At 38.5% G+C, this 17142-nt stretch overlaps 1 protein-coding gene across 2 annotated transcripts in view; it reads right to left on the bottom strand.

Annotated features, from left to right (window-relative positions):
* Positions 1-239: 239 nt before the first annotated feature.
* CALCRL (calcitonin receptor like receptor) overlaps positions 240-17142 on the bottom strand; it is a 69660-nt gene continuing 52757 nt past the window's right edge. The window contains exons 11-14 of one of the 2 annotated variants that reach the window (XR_012044417.1): positions 10633-10851; positions 10239-10280; positions 3688-4054; positions 240-2321 (exon numbers count right to left, since the gene is read on the bottom strand). Coding sequence is in view for 1 of the 2 variants with exons in the window: in XM_072874981.1 (XP_072731082.1) it covers positions 3833-4054; positions 10239-10280; positions 10633-10851 (483 nt within the window). In the remaining variant the exon portion in view is untranslated. Of the gene's footprint in view, positions 4055-10238; positions 10281-10632; positions 10852-17142 lie in introns of both variants that reach the window. The other variant, XM_072874981.1, reaches the window with a different exon arrangement.

Below are 17142 nucleotides of genomic sequence, written 5' to 3'. Positions count from 1 at the left end.
CTACTCTGCTGCCAGCTCACGATGGAACAGAAAATTTGGCTTCTTAACATAAGTAAGTATTAAATAAACAAACACTTAAAAACTGAATAATTGTTAGAAACTCTATGTAATGACTTTCTCCTTGGGTTAATATTTAATTAACACAGAGTTAAGACATCTGTGAAAGCCTAGTTTAGATGAGCTTTGTTATTGCCGTATTACAGCACAAGAGATCTGAATAAATGTAGTGGTATTTTATTGATCACAAACACAGTACTTCTGTCAGCAATTAAAATGCATGATGATTCATAGGAACAAAGTGAAAATAAAGCACAACCAAAAATAACTTCACATTTTTTCCATTTAATTCTTAGCATAAGCAATAAATACAATGCTATAGCTTCTATTAATCTTATTTACATAGTACAATACTTGAATGTTGCCTGGTTTCCAGCCCAAATGTTTCATGACGTGAAAAGGAGTACATGTTGCAGCATTTCTACAGCCAAATACTCTAGTAGATCATCACGATGAAAAAATACATAGCATAAATGCTAACATTAAACAAACAAACAAACGAGGGGACCCTCCAATGGAGCATTTTATTAACTGAAGACAGAGGCGTTAAAAATATACATTCCCTCTCATAGGATACTAACATGCTGGTATTACAGATACCAAATATAAGACAAGTATTTCTGTAGCCCCTGTAGATTGGTACAATAAATCCTCACTAAATAATAAAAAAATAAAGAGCAAATAACAACAGATAACTGTTTGCATGTTCAAAGGAATCTCACAGCTCCACTAAAACAGAGTTTACTTCCATCCCAGAGAATACAGATAAGGACTACAACATCCTGTAAAGCAGAAAATAAGCCAGGAGAAATCAGTGTAAGGATTTGATTTTAATTTATTGTGTGACAGAAAAACATTTTAAGAAGCAGACCCTTCTCTTGGTTGTGTAGGAACTGAAGAAGGTGAGGTAGGAAGACAAAATAGGGAATTTCTATTTTCTAATGCAAAATAGGAAATAGGTTAGTTAACCTCATGAGGAGGGGGGGAAATGTAGCTCTCCTACGCCATGTAACCCTCCACGGCCACAAACATTTTCTTGCACATCCAGCTGGATGTGTGTTTCTTTTCCAAAGTGAAGACAGACATGTGCCTAGAAGCATGCTGTGAGTGCTCACCTGGAAGTAGGATGATTTCTGTGGAAAAACAATTTTGCCTCCTAAATTACCATTATAAGGCTCTCTAACAGGACAGGGAGCAATTAGCAACTAGTACTTTGCATTACATGATAAAAATTTATAGGCTATTAAAAATTTGAACTTCCTAGCTGAGAAGGAAGCTTAATTCAAAATCTAATATTGTATCACACTCTAAACTGTCACATATGTTTTAATTACAACAACCCACCAGGTACCATTGAAATAATTGTCCGATAATATGCCACAAAGGACTTCAAAGCACTTTTAAATGGACAGATATCTGCCTGGGCTTTGATTTTCAGCTGGTGCCCATTGATTCTGAAAATGGAACTCCAGACAGATTTATACCAGTTGATGATCTGGTCCCCCAAGTGTAAAGCTGCTATACCAGAGCAGGGATTTTCTGCACCACTACTGTTTTCAGAACATTGCAGATGTTCAGAACATTTCAGAACATTTCAGATTTTAAGTAACACTACATAGATCAGCAAGCAGAGAGTTGTAAGTAACCTCTAATCATGTTGTAGCAGATACCGTTACTGCATTCTTACAATTTAAGAGACTGTGACATCTGATGGCCAGATTTCACACTATTCTAAAGCACAGAATCCAACCGATTTTCAAATCATTCCCATCAATCAACCCGACAGCCTTGCAGAAGAACAGAAATCTTGATTTGTGCACCCTAGCTGGGATTCTATATTATGCAACTAAATCATTAATAAAACACTTCCTAAATTCAAACTCCAGACATAAGAACTGTAAAAAACTACGGAAAGGTGCAAGTGGTGTGAACTTACCACGTCCTCCTAGTGTTTTCCTTCTAAATACAAAGCATTTAAAGCCTTATGAAGTCACAAACCAATAAAGACTGTGACAGCAAGTTAACTAGATGCTAATGAAGCTTACAGAAAGGCTACTGACAAAAATGTTTAAATGTTAAAATCAAGTTGTTCATATACAAAATTAAGTATTTAAAACTGAAGTGGTCTCAGAAAGAAGTGTCCTTCATTTTTTGACTGGTTTACATGCACCAGATATACATTAGTTAGCATAACAGGCTATCAATTCCAGCATCTTCTCTTCTTCTACTTCGCTTTGTTTTTTCCTCAGTTGAAGTAGACTTATCTGCAAAATAAACCAGTAAAACCTGTTTCTACTTTTGTGATTTTTAGTAAGACTTTTCTAAGCTCACCTCATATCATGCCCTCATCCTTGAGGATTTTTGTCATTTCACTTAAGAAAACTACTCTTTCTTTAAAGCATAAAGATTTACAAAAACATAGATTGCTATAAAGACACATTTTCTCAAGACCTTCCTGACAACCTCCTCATTTTCCGTGAGGCCTTTATTCACCAATAGAACCAAAGAAACAACTTTAAAAGTACTGTTCCAAGCTAAGTAACCGAGATAGAGATTCAGAATCAAGCACTCCAAAATAGTATCAAAATTCTCAATCCGTAATGTTTTGAACCTTTATAAAACAAACTTTATATTGGATTTTCCAAATAATTACAATTACTAACATTAGTTTGCTTGATTTGTCTGAATCTCATACACTGGCTTTAAAGGTAGTAGCTCATTTGCACTGCGTTCAGTCTTGCATGCTTTTCTCAGACAAAAAGCAGCCACAAAATTAATCAAAACTTCGCCCCAAGAATAAAGGAATAAATTATCAAGCACGTGGCCAGAGAAATACTTAAAAATAAAACAAAACAACATGACTACAACAAATTCTGCACATGATCTTTTCCCAGTTGAGTAAATTCCTTAAGGACACAGTGAAGTTCCATCAGCTTCAGTTATGTATTAGTGTCTGGAAGGATTTACAGTTATTCAGGCTACTACTTTTCTTTCCAGCAGTAAGGCCTCATTGACCTTGTCTGAGTTAAAGCCAATAAGAAACTTCCATAAACTTGAGGAGAAGGAGACACTCTTGTATATGTAAAAATAATTTAAATAAAATTGCTCAAAGCTTGCTGTAAAATAGTACTGTCTCAGACTTGCCCTCGTGTCGCTATGCTTGATTTGAAATAGTGGAAAAAACAAACTGGCCAAACCAAACCGAACCATCAGTATCTTTGAGTGTGTTATCTCCGACTACCTGTTGGGCTTTTTTGACAGTCAAATGCTGGACACAAAATTAACCTGGACAATCTACTGTTATTATTGCACCTACTTTAACCATTTTCCTTTGCTCTGTTTGAGGTTGAATTAAGACAATACAGTATGGTATTTACACTCGAAGATTCTATAGGCAAATGTGGCTTCAACACAACATAGTCTTATACAAACTTCCAAGAAAATAAGAAATCCTTCATTGATTCCCTTTGTACAAAAAGTTGCCAACTTTGTCTACACAGTAGAAACTGAAGAGGCAAAGTTTGTATCCTTATATAAATGCACATACATATATATATATATGTACAGATGTCCATACTATATAGATACACAGAAACACAAACATATGTATATATGCATATATATACATACATATGAAAAACGTGTTGATTTAGTTTGCATCATTCAGGAGAATAAGATATCCCAAGTTAGGTAAAATCTTCTGGCCATGAAGTCATTAAATCAAACGTGGAGTTCACGAGGGTAAGCACACTGGCATATGCCGAGCCTTTAGCAGTCAACCATACAGCTTTTCAGTTTTTAAAACAACACTCTCCATGTCATGGTAGCCCTTCCCATTTAAATGTTCACTGGTGCAGTCATGATTGTAGCTGTAGCCTTGAACATCGCTAATTGACGATACGGTGTAGGAAGCGGTGCGCATAGCATCCGAGTGGCTGAAGCTGTGCTCAAATTGGATTTTGTACTGATTCCAGTGTCTTCTCAAAACAGCTTGGACCTATGCCAGGAACAAAAAAGAAATGCACATAAAACACTTGGAAAGATATCACTGGACTTCATTCTTTGATGCGCGAGTGCCATAATAAACGTGTCTAAACAAATTAGGTAGTACGGCTCAGTAATCCTGGAAAATGGGGGTACCCTACATGTGATCTGTCACATGAGATGTTCTGAAAGATTTACAATTTAAGTGGGCATTATTCTTCGGCAAATGTGGTGTGAAATAATTACATTTTACGATTGTAGTGGACTAGTTTCTCAGGAAAAGCAAAGATTACAGGAGGAGCAGCAGCAACACAATTTTCTGCTTTCTCCTCTGTGGACTGAAGGCCAGTGTGGACAGATCAGATTTACAGGTGAAAAAGGTCATTTCTATTCACTCTTATATTCAAAAGGCCACATCCTCGACAGCTGTAAATTCTTATACTCCCAAGAACCCACGATTTACATTTGCTATGAGTCTGGCACAAGAAAGCCTTTCTGAATTTCTGAGCATACCTTAATCAAATGAATAGAAGGACAATTTCCTAAACTCCGCATTTCTACCAGGGTTAAAAATAAAGCTGATAAAATAGCTGAAGGCCCCAGTGGGTTTACGTGTCTCCCCCGAAAGGATGTTATGTTTATCAGAGCCTTCCTCTCCTCCAATATGGTTCAACACCTGTGCATCTTGGATTGATGCAGTGTCACATTGCTGAAATTCACAGGGCATTAGTCTTTCAGTGAAGACGCCAAGTGAGGAATGCTAAGAATGGTAACACCTCTGGTTGTTGCTTTTTTCAAGAGGGTTTTCTTTTTTTATGTTAAAAAACCTGCCCACAGATCGTGAGTATTTAATTTCCTCTTCAGCCAAACTTTGCGCACAAAGTATTCCTGCGCTGACTGGCAAGGCACTGCCTTTCAAGAAGTGCTGGGGGGACTCTGACCCTCACATTTAGCCAGCAGTGCACCCCGCAGCACAGGCCTCATTCACAAGCATGACCTTCTCTTCACTTTGCTACATACAAAAGAACTAAAGAGTGATTCCCCCAGTTAAATGTTGATATTGTGGGTAAATATTTTTAGGATTTTCCTTATGTCTTCAGGGTTTCTTTTGTGTTTGCTTTACGTTTCCCTAACACAATGGCTTCTTTTGTCTAATTTTACTCTGGCTTTAATTATGAAGAATAAAAATAAATAGAAGGGAAGGGATGTAATTTTTAGACTTCCTGCAGTCTGGTATCAGAATCCTCTGTTTAAAGGAGAACTTTGTATTTCTCAAAATCCTTACAAAGAAAATGTAAAAGGGTAAGGGAAGAAGGATCAACTGAGTAACATAAGAAATTAGTATTTTAGGGCAAAGGAGATCCTCTTTTACTGTTCATAAACCCATTCCAATCCACTCAAAACATCTAAACATAAATCTACAAACACTGAAGAGAAATCAAGTGTCTTAATACTTCTGAGTATCTGATCTTATCTCTGTTCGTATCAAAATCTGTATTTCTTCCAAGTCTAAATGGAGAGTTTTTGTTTCATCACAGGAAGTTTTTCATTAGTTATTTTGCATTGAATAGCAATATATAGCCTTAAATCTTCACATGGGTTGAATCCATTTCCTGCAATCCCTCATAAAGCCAAGAGAAGAGGCATATTCAAAATCCCATCTTTTCCAAGGAGGAAGCTTAGAATTTATTTTTAAATCATATCAATCAATCTGTGCATATCGCTAAGCTATGTTCCATTTGTTCTCCTTTCCATAGTCAATTACCTCAATAAGATTAGTGTTTTATTATAGTCACACACACAAAAAATTACATATTGAGCAATCTTCACTTTAGACAAGGTGGGCTTGAGATGGGAAAATGACAGCAACTGCAACTAAGTGACTTAACCAAGGTCAAAAAAAAATCTATGGGCAGAGCTGGGAAATAAACTAGAATTGCCAAGTTGCAAAAAGGCCTTACACTCAGGTCCTCTCCCACGCTTCCTCCTGGTTGCTTCAGTAACACTTGTTTGTTCATCTTATTTTCAGTTGTTAATAATATTTGTAAAGCAGTCCTAAAGGATATCAGTCCCCATAGCTCAAGAGAGCCATCGGTACCCCTGCAAGACAAGTGCCTTTGGGCTACTTCTCGGGAGAAAACAGCCTTGCTCTCTGGCCAGTGACAGATTGCTATAAATAGTGCTTCCTGTATGGGCAGACACCGTTTCCTCTCTGCCCGCCCCAGTGCCCATCACGCTCCCTCGGTGCATTTCTAACTAAGCCATGTATTTCTGGCATTCTTCCCAAAGCCTCTCTGTTACTGCTGAATCAGTATTTCACCTCTGTCCTACTATAGGTCTGTTCTTGTGGGGTCTTACGTCCTTTCATTTATTATTACTGTCTTTCAGTCTTCTCTAAACTGTCCAACCAATCGTTTATAGAAGAAGGAGGGAAAAAATCAAGGAGACAACTAATTTTCATCACTAATTATACTCTGTTTAACAATACATGTGTCTACCCATGAAGTGAAAGCAGAACTTTCATCACTCTTTCCTCAGCTTTGAGCAGTTGCACAGAGCTGTAAATTCAGCTCAGGAGGGGTAGCACTTTGTTACTTTGTTATAAGAAAGGATGTTAAGCAATGCATTTAATGAAAGAAAGTAATATAATAAATATAATTGTATTTCTCAGTCATTAATAGAGATTCCAGTTCCAGCTGAACGATTCTTGCTTTCTCACCTTATTGGTTAGTAATGGCTCTTTTTGATGAGTTTTCATGAAGGGGTCCTTGCAATTAGCCCTTTAACATACTAGTAGCTTGATGTTCAACATAGCACAAATTAAACAGCTCAGTAGCCACCCAGGAGAAGAAAAAACCCACAACACAACCTTGTCTGTTAATAAACGGATTCTATAATCCTGAGCCTAGAATCTCTACTGCAACATTTCTATAGACCAGTGGAGGGAAAGAAAAAAAACCCAAACCCCACAAACCTTACATGGATCATGTAGGTCATTAGTATCAACAGCTCAATAGGAATCTTTCTACTGATTTATCAGAGATCTGGGACAAGCTTCTCCTCTGACTGCAGCCTGGCTCACCCCAAAGGCCACCTCAAACTGGAAAACATGACGAGGTATCTTACTCCGTGGATGCTGGGACATAAGCAGAATGGGGGTGTCTTAGGGAAGCCCTGCTGCCACAGAAGATCAAGATGAAGGGTTTGCACATATGGCCTTGTCTGTAGGAGGTTCGGTGACAAACAGTTGCAGTGCGTGTTAGAACTGGATTTGACAGACCATCCCTGGCTGTGCTGCTCAAGAAGTTTGGAGGTCTTCCTTGGCTACAGTCAGCAGGACGTACCACCTATTCTTCTTACATTTCTTAGTTTCATTTCACTAGAGCTCTCTGCTAGCAGACCACTTTTATTCACTTTTTGGCCAGAGGTGGCCTGCAAGCCACCACTTGAACAGGGTTTGGCTCCTGATATTTGGTATAGACAACATTAAAAGGTACAGTAGCAGTTGGGAAATGCTAAGATTTAGACAGAAAGAAATTAGTGCTTTTAGCATTTTTGATTGCTAATACCCCACTGGAAAAATCTTTGCCCCACTGTCACTCAGAGTGTCGATTCCAGTATCAGTATTCTCCTTTAAACCACAGACTTGCTGCAGACAAGCATTAACACCGCTCTCTGATGCCTCTCGTTTCGTACAGTCTCTGATGAGGTGTTGCTCTGACAGGTGATGATAAAGCAGCATCTTGTATGCAATAGCTAAGCTGCAGTTGCAGGCTTTGTTCAGGCATTGTTATGACAGCAAGAGACTCTAACGGCAACAGAATACACGTGGGCCTGCAGGCTCACATGCCAGAAGCAGAATCTCTTAGTAGACAAAGGAAACACTTTTTTTTCTGGGCAGACATTTTTTCCTAACTACACTGTCATTCTCCCCATGGATTTCCTTACTGATATAGTTGTTTACAAAGCAATAAGTCCCTTCTTGAACACAGTGTAATAAAAAAAAAGTGAATAGTGGTCATTGAAGCACTGAACCCAAAACTGGTTTAAGAAGCATAAATTTCCACTCTATAGAGAGCAAATACAGACACGTATGTTGACAAACTGACAAAGACTGACAAAGACTGACAAACTGACAAAAACTGTATAACTGACAAAGTCAAGGCATAGGGTCTGAAAATGAAATGCCTAAATTAATAAATGTTAAAATGGCTAAATCCTTTTAACATTATCCTGCCGGCAGATGTTCAAGAAGTGATGAATCTGTTACCATTTGTAGGAGTTGCAGAAGAACTCATCTTTTACCACTGATCAGCCCATGGTGAATTTAGGACACTGAATTAGTGGGATGACTCAGGTTTGCTTTTCTTACACAGCAGAAGAGAGTGTGTAAAAAATATGAGTTTGTAACAACGTAAAATTAACAGATACAATTCTTACTGATTATATCATATTTTAAAATTAGGCTTTTGGCTTGTTTAAGTAATGAAGTAACCTCAGAAGATCCACAAGGATTAAAAGACAGAATTGAGCAGTGGACAATGTTGTTTCATCGAAACTGCAGAGATTGCAAGGGTTCCCCCCCCCATTTTGCACTGGAGCAGAACAAATTCTCTGTTTGACTTTTTCCAAATATCTATTTTTAGAAGGCATTCTGAACTATAAAATTTAGAAGGGAAAGAGTGTGTGAAATATCACTGCTGAATGTGGGCAAGTGATCAAATCAGATCCAGAACACTTAATGATGTGTTCTGCTTTGAATCAAATATATAAGCAGGGACTTGAACCTGGATCTACTTTATGTCAAAATCAGATCAGTGCCCCATGCCCGCTAAACTGTGAGAAAGCCTATCTCCATCTTTTCTGCCTCCTTGGCAAAAAAATGATTGATACATTTCAGGGGGGCAGAAATAAACCTTGAAACCCCCTGGTAGTTTCATTGCAATTCAGCTTCGGACTTGGGAAGAGGAGGAAGGGTGATCTGCATGAATCAATTCTAGTATTAGCCAAATATTTACCTATAAGTAAATATTAGTGTCCAATAACATTATATAAGCACTTATACAATTTTACAACATCTGATAAAAGAAACTAAGGGTTCAGTCACATGAAAACATCTGGATACTCCCACACATCTGCTTACAGCCATATACTGCAACTGTGCTAAATGTAGAACAAACGAGCAAACAGATGTGTAGGAAGAAGTGTAGGATTGCAATTGTTCCTCTGCCAAAAGTGTTGGAAAAGTACCAGTTAGTTTTTTGGTGGGGTATTTTTGTTCATTTGTTTTGGGGTTGTTGGGGTTTTTTGCAAGCAAGAGCCATATTAACAATTTTGTATATATGTATTTTTGCCTTTGAGCTCTGACCCTGTAAGGCCCTGTAAGTGTACTCTCTACAGCTCAGGGGCCAGAGTTTCTAGATGAAAGTCACTGTGTGCACGCCAGAGTTACAGGACCTCGATCTATTCAAGATAACAGCAAAGCTTGTTAGCTTCAACAGGATCACTACCATATATTACTGAAATACGGCACAATCCTCTAACGTAAGAAGAAAGAAGTTTGTTCTTGGAATTGACTGATGATGGTTTCTTAAAAGTGCATGTCTTATTCAACACAAATTTCCAACCCAAGCACAATGAGCTATTAAGTTCTGATTGAATGATATTTTTCAGCTGTGCTAGAAAACAGTTTTCCAGACTTCAGCCTAAAATTTTCCCAAAGAGCTGTCATAACATAACAGTACCGCAACACGTACGCAATATGCTCTATTCCTGCTGCACAAAGACCAATACAGTGACTCTCTGGGATAACAGATGCTATACAGCTTCTAACATAGACAAATATACCTTCTGGATATTGAATTACCTTTTGCTTTTATATGATATTTATTGAAACTTTATATCAAAGCGACAAACGTCATAAATTCCTCATATAATCAAGAGACATGTATATTGCTCAGTACAAGAGTCAGTCCTGAAGTACTTAATGATGCCGTGAATGATGGCACAGTCTTTGCCAAGCTCTGCTCTTGGCGGCCAGATTTTTTTTTTTTTTTTAAATATTTTTTTACTTGAAAAATTCAGATTGAGAAAATTTTTTAAAAATTATTTCAAAATTACCATCTCCTTAATTGCTGAAACAAAACAAAAATGTATTAAAAAAAGTATTATAAATACATTAAAAGTTGTTACTCTACCTCTCCATTGAAGAAGCAGAAAATTGTAGCCACCAGTAGACCCTGTAAAATAAAATTAAAGATTCTGCTTTATTTCACATGCCTATGGATTTTTTTCAGGTTTGAGATAATTAGAGGTTTCTGATAAAATTCAGATATAGATAGCACAGAAAATGCAGTACAAATCTAAACTTGGTGAACTATTTATAAAAATACATTACTAGAGAGGATTGGGCCAGCTATCTACAATGATATGTTTCTTTAAGAAATAAAAATTCAGCATAATGAGAAAGTTAAAGTCATTTATAAGAACCTAGCATGAAGGTCTTTAAAAATGAAAATAACATGATCATTTCTCTTTTATTTGCTCCACATGCCAGCTGCTATCTAGCTCGAGTGAGCAAAACCTACTTACCTGGTAGTGCATAAGGATGTGCATCACATAGTCATACACCTCCTCAGCGATCCGGCCTTCTGGGCGCCATGGAAACAGCACAAATTCAATGCCGAGCAGCGGAACAAGAATTAGGGTAGCTCTCACTGCTTTCATGTACAGGTTGGATTCTGCCTTGTGGGTGTCTTTCAGCTTGGTTATGAGAACACGAACGATATTTAGCAGGAAGAAAAGATTCACCTGTCAGAAAAGAAAATGACACTGAAGATAGTCTGAAAAATAATCCCACACACTGTTTTGTGATACTAAAGCCCAGACACTCAAGAAAACTCACACTACGTGGATAGCATTGTGATTGTACAATAAACATGAGTTAAAACTCTTTGAAAACGCCTTTAAGTAACCAAGATGTGGCTCTAACGTCTAATATCCACATGCATTCCTCTAACTTATTAAGAAAGTGTCCATCCAGATAACTGCCGGTCTTCCAGTGTTACCAATCCACATGCCTTTCTCTCTCCTATCACAATAACAGAACACAGGTGAATGCTCAGGGGTTTTTAAAATGATTAGGTCTTTTTAGGTTGGTCAAGAAAGAGGATTACACTCTTCCCTCTTTGTATTTAAATATGGCTCTTCAAAAAGCTACTTTTTTATTTTTCAAATATGAATTTGATAAATTTATAGAGAAGAAAAAAAATCAGATTTAAACAAAATTAAAAATAAAAAAATAAAATTGCAGGCAAAATGCTGCTAACAAGGAACTGTATCCTCCCGTAGACAAACATTCAGATTTAACATTCTCACAGTGGCCAGTGGTTGATTTTTGTATCATTCAGCAGAATGGAATTCAGTACTACTGAACTTGATTATTTCCATAGCTATCGTTGTGGTTTAACCCCAGTCAGCAACTAAGCACCACACAGCCGCTCGCTCACCCTAGCCCCCGCCATGGTGGGATGGGGGAGAGAATCAGAAAAAAAAGTAAAACCCGTGGGCTGAGATAAAGACAGTTTAATAGGACAGCAGAGGAAGAGAAAAGAATAATAATAATGATAATAGTGATAAAAGAATATACAAAACAAGTGATGCACAACGCAGTTCCTCACCACCCACCGGCTGATGCCCAGCCCGTCCCCGAGCAGCGATCGCTGCCCCCGGCCAACTCCCCCAGTTTCTATACGGCGCATGACGCCATATGGTATGGAATAGCCCTTTGGCCAGTTGGGCTGTGCCCCCTCCCAGCTTCTTGTGCACCCGGCAGAGCCTGGGAAGCTGAAAAGCCCTTGACTGGTGTAAGCACTGCTTAGCAACAACTAAACCATCAGTGCGTTATCCACAGCATTCTCATCCTAAATCCAAACCACAGCACTGTACCAGCTACTAGGAAGAAAATTAACTCTATCCCAGCCGAAACCAGGACAGCTGTTAAGACTTTTGTTGTTAACAGTGGTGTATATCTGTTCATACTGTTTCACAAAAAAAATCCCAAACTGAAATCTCAACTGTGCAGACTATGTCTTTCAACATGTGAGCACTCGTTGTAAGCAATCACAAAACTAATACACACCCCCACATACGTGTGTGTATATATACGCACACATACCCAACAGCCTAACGATGTGAGTAACCAGAGCAACAGCAACGTTAGGGATGATTGCACCATATTTTCATCTACTGTGCAATAATAGCAGCCCCTTATAGAAACTAGAGCTAGAAGAGACCTTGAGAGCTCAGCCAGTCCCATCACCGTGCCCAAGGGCACAGAGGCAAGACAACGCTGCTTAGGGGAGCCACTATGGAAGGGAGAGGCCTAGAGTCTGGTCCTCTTCTCTCTTCTTCCAAATAACTGTCTGTCCGTGTCATCAACTACCTAGAGACGAAAGTGGGGGGTTGGGGAAGAAGCCAGCAGACAGACAGGCAGCTCCCTTCTACAAAGACTAAGAACTCCTGGTCTAGGACGAGGCCTCTGTCTTGCTGTAGGACAAGTGCAGACAGGGAAGCCATTTCAGACCATGTGTGTCACCATGTCCTCCACAACCCTGGCAGAATTCCTTCATGTCAGTTAAGGTTTTCACGATAAACAGCTGTGTATTGTTATAGCAACATGGCCCTAGACAGTTATGTGATGTTATTTATATTCTACTTACATGCTATTTAAATCATTTTAACAGGAAATTGTTTTACATAGGAAACCACTGCATGAATTTCTCCTGGAAGTCTCCAGCTACCTTTAAGCTTTGTTTAAGCAACCAAGGTCTTCTGACTCTTTCTCAAGGGATTTATTTAGATTTTATGCAGCCCACGATCCTCATCCAACTTCCTATAGTACACATAGACAATAAGTCTTTCCTCCATTTCTAAATTTAATCCTTCTCAAATCTACTAGTTCAACATCAATATGTCTCAAACACAGAGTTTTCAGCCCTCTCGTGTTTTGGTAGCATGGCCAATTCCTATAATACTGTCCTTGAATGCTAACTGAAGATGAAAGTTGCAGCAGCCAGGAGCAAAATACCACCCCAGCAAACTATTTCATTTACAACATGCTGAAATGCACAGAATTTTTCTAATGTTCCACCTACCCACCAAAACCAAAAAGCACAAAAATAAGCACGCAAAGAGTTTGCAAGTAGATATTAGGGCAAACAGAAAAGATGAATGAGGCAAAGCAGAGGACAGAGTTGAGAAGAACAGTATGAGTGTCTGTAAAAGTATGCAGCACCAATTTTTGACGAATATCTCTTCTGTCACAAAACAGAGTGAGATCAGGATGAACTGAATTCTTAATTAAAGTGATGGAAACACGTCTTGATTTTAGCAAGGTAGTGAGTAGATTTTTACATTTAAGCAGAAGTAGGCCAGTGAAACTACTTGCATATATATTATCATCAAATTGACTGTGATGGTTTGGAAAGCCCCAAAGGAGTCCTGTTGTGCTAGCTGCAGTATGAACACAGAGCAAAATACCGGCAGCTCCACAGTGACCTGCAAATTGAACCAGGCCAATGAACAAAAATGGAAACAAAGGCAGAGAAGGCAGTCCTAGATAAAAAGAAATGTTGGTGCCTATACTAGGAACTTAGTAGAGTTTAGGTTCTGCCTTAAGAGTGGCTGTGAACTTAGCTGAGCTTATAACTCAATAGGTGCTGCAGTTCCTGAATTAAACTCTCCTCAGGTCCCTGATATTTCTGCTTCTCTCCATGTTGAGTTTGTGCTAAGCAGTATGGTAATCCTGATTAGCATGTAGGTTTAAATTCTGTTTGAATTCCTCCTTAGGATGATATCAACAGACCATTCTCAGCTCAAGAAACTCAGATATTCTTAGATACTAGCTGGTAGCCATTGCTTGGCTTTTAATACAGTTATGCAGCTTCAGATCTTAGCCTGCTTGAGCCTGGCTTGCTTAGGCAGAACACCTGTATGTGCTCATGAAGACAAGTTTTATACCTGGCCTGTAGACATTTCCAAGGCTGGGTATACGAATGCTAAGCATGCAACTTCTAAACTCCTAAGTCTTGTACTAAGTCCAGCTTAAAGTCATTAAATAGGTCGGTGACAAAGCTAGGAGCTCCTGAACTTCCTTCTAGTATACGTTCACTGAGTACACTTACTTCTTCTGCTAAAAGAATTTGCATCTATAAAAGGCTGTCAGTCTAAGACACCAATACGTAACATTATTATAGGGAAAAGTAAATATCCCTGTAGTATTATTTATATAAATAATGGCATAACTAAATCAAAATGTACTCTTTCAGTGACACCAATGCAAACTTAATCACTAGTGCACTGGCACATCTGAAACCTACACTGAAATGACTACTGCTTTCACTAAAGTTCAAATCCATTGCTTTTTCACCCCCCCTCCATTTTGATCAATATTTGCCTAGTGTAAAAACTAACACCACCCTCTACTGTTTCATTCCCACACTATTTCTCTAATTGTGGTTGCTTAGGCAAACAGTTGTAATTAAATGGTCAACTGAAGATAATTCCAATCAAAATGCAACCTATGTCTGCTCCCTTTTCCAGTTTCTTTGGCAGGGATCTGACCACAGTTATGTAAAACAGGGACTGTAAAAGCAGCATTATTGTTAACTTTATGTAATTGTAGGATTTTCAGTGATGTACAAGAGTTAAATTCCCATTGGCTTCTGCCAATTCTCTCTGGCACCTACTTGACAGTCCTCTTCATGCTCTTTGAGATCTTGCTCCTGCAAGTAGAAGCAGTGTCTTCTCCCTTGTTATCTAATTTGCAGTTTAATACTGTTGCTTAAATGTCTACTAAAGCAGGTCATGCTTAGTAAAGTGTGAAAATTGTATCTGGCAAGCAAGCTGCTTAAGCAAATGAGGGTTCTGTTCACAAAGCCTAAACACATGCGTTTCATCTAATGTTTTTTATCCCTGGCTTGTCGTTTCTGAACTGACGTATTACATTTTTTTTGTTACCAGAAAGAAAAGCAACTCCTTTAAGGTACTTTCACATCACAGGCAAGATGTGTAGTTGTGTTTAATCTTTGTTATTCCTACGTGGTTTTCAACTAAATTTACTGATTGTACTGAGGCAAGAAAAGTGCAAGAGAAACACCTTCAGTCAGCTCATGAAGAATATAGGAATATCAAAGGTATACGTATTTGTAAATGGCAAAGGGAATGGACAAAGATGCTGCCCAAACCAGCCCCACAGAGGTGATTATTATGCCTCCAGTAAAATCGGAGGACACTCCTAGTGTTGCCTTGAATGGAAAGAAGACTTGACAGTTTGGGACTGATCCAGGATGTTTGAAACCAGTAGGAGTCTTGCCACTGTTTTCAGTGTGACTTTGTGGAGGCCACTACTGGGAAGGAAAAAATGATCTTACATCCTAAAATGAGGTCACTACATAGAAGACAGTATAGTCTCATAACTTTTACACAAATTTTTCTGTTGTTATTTAAGCAAGCTCTGACTAATACAAATTATATTTCATCTTTAAAGAGCTTTACTTAAGTGATATATCTGTGAAGAGACACCTGGCCAGAGGAATTAACAGCCCACAAGGCAATGCAGAATAGCATACATTTTCTGTGTGAACTACAGCACCACCAAAGTGAGCAAAAAAACCCCATCCCTTTCTGTGAAAAGAGGATTTCACCTTCTGTGTAAATTGGAGAGAAGAAAAGTTGGAAGGATTTAGAACTGGTTTTAACTTTCCAGATTAGAGCACTAGTTGAAGTGTCTTAACATGAACATATATGGCAGATCTGACTAACAAGGCAAGGGATTATCAGTAACAATTCACACCCCAAGGGCCACGGATCTCAATAATTTCATGGGGACTTCCTCTGGCTTCCCATGCAGAGGACCTCAGGTGTGTCACAGTATCAACACAATCTTCAAAATATAAGTTCACCAGCTAATTTCACTGTGATTGAAAATAGGAGTAACAAGAACCACAAGATTTATGCAATGTTCTTCAGAGAGGATTCTCTATGCACAGAGTGTCCTCTTCAAATATTCATTAAACAATTTAACAGAAGAGGAAGTTCATGTAGATCAGAAACTGAAATTATTTCCAAAAAGTTACTTAAATGTTTTCATTCCTAATTAATTTCCTTGCATGAACTGAAAAACCATAAGAAAAGTCAGCAGACGTGTATACAATAACTTTGCCAGATCAGTTTGAAGTTTGTTACAATGACTGTAATATACAGTCAGCAGCTAATTCCAGTCACATACAGAATGCCTCTAACACTGCAGCATTCTTTGCATTATGCATTCATAGATATTAATTACATAGATAGTTGTGTAAGTAGGCACATATTAGTATTTTCTTTTATTATGCACCTATTTCCATTTAGCAATAAGCTACTGACTGAATTTCATAGGTTAAATTCAGTCCTAGAATAATTGAAGTACAACACTGATTTTTATACAGTGGAGTCTTCAGTTACTAACCTAGAATTTAATGTCTTCAGTGGCAAACATTCGTGTAACAGAGCTGGCATTAACTTGGAGTGTAAGACAGAACATTGCGTTCTAAGAGTTCATGAGGACTAACGAAGCAGAGGAGTTGCAACACTCCAGTGGCCAAAGCACACATTGCTAGATTAGTATCAGAACAGGGGCAGTCACAGATACTTGCAGAACTATTTCCACTGGTTCTTTCCCAAGAGCCTGCTCTAGTTTCTCTCCATCCCGTATTCCCACCCACAGTCAGTCCTGACATTCGAGACTCCTCTTTCTGAACCTCAGTGAGGTCCAGTCTGGTAGCTGTTTGGCCACATTAGCATAGTGACACAACGACGCTCGTAGTAGGGTCAACCTGACAAATAGCCTGGGCAGCGAGAAAGCATTCTCAGCTAAAGGATGGACTTGAACGTGGCCCTCCAGTACTCCGGGCAATATTTAGTCCTTCCTTGTCACTAGCATTTAAGTGGAATGATAATCAACATTGCAAAACCTGAGTTTCTCAAAGGACCAGGGGAACAGCTCCTTAATAAGGCCAAGGCTTGTGTATCTGGTGTGTCTAAGGCAACGTACTGGGTTAA

Source organism: Ciconia boyciana, chromosome 10 (assembly GCF_034638445.1).
Source record: "Ciconia boyciana chromosome 10, ASM3463844v1, whole genome shotgun sequence".
Taxonomy (NCBI): domain Eukaryota; kingdom Metazoa; phylum Chordata; class Aves; order Ciconiiformes; family Ciconiidae; genus Ciconia; species Ciconia boyciana.
Note: the sequence above shows the minus strand (reverse complement) of the source record. Positions and strands in the feature narration are given on the sequence as shown.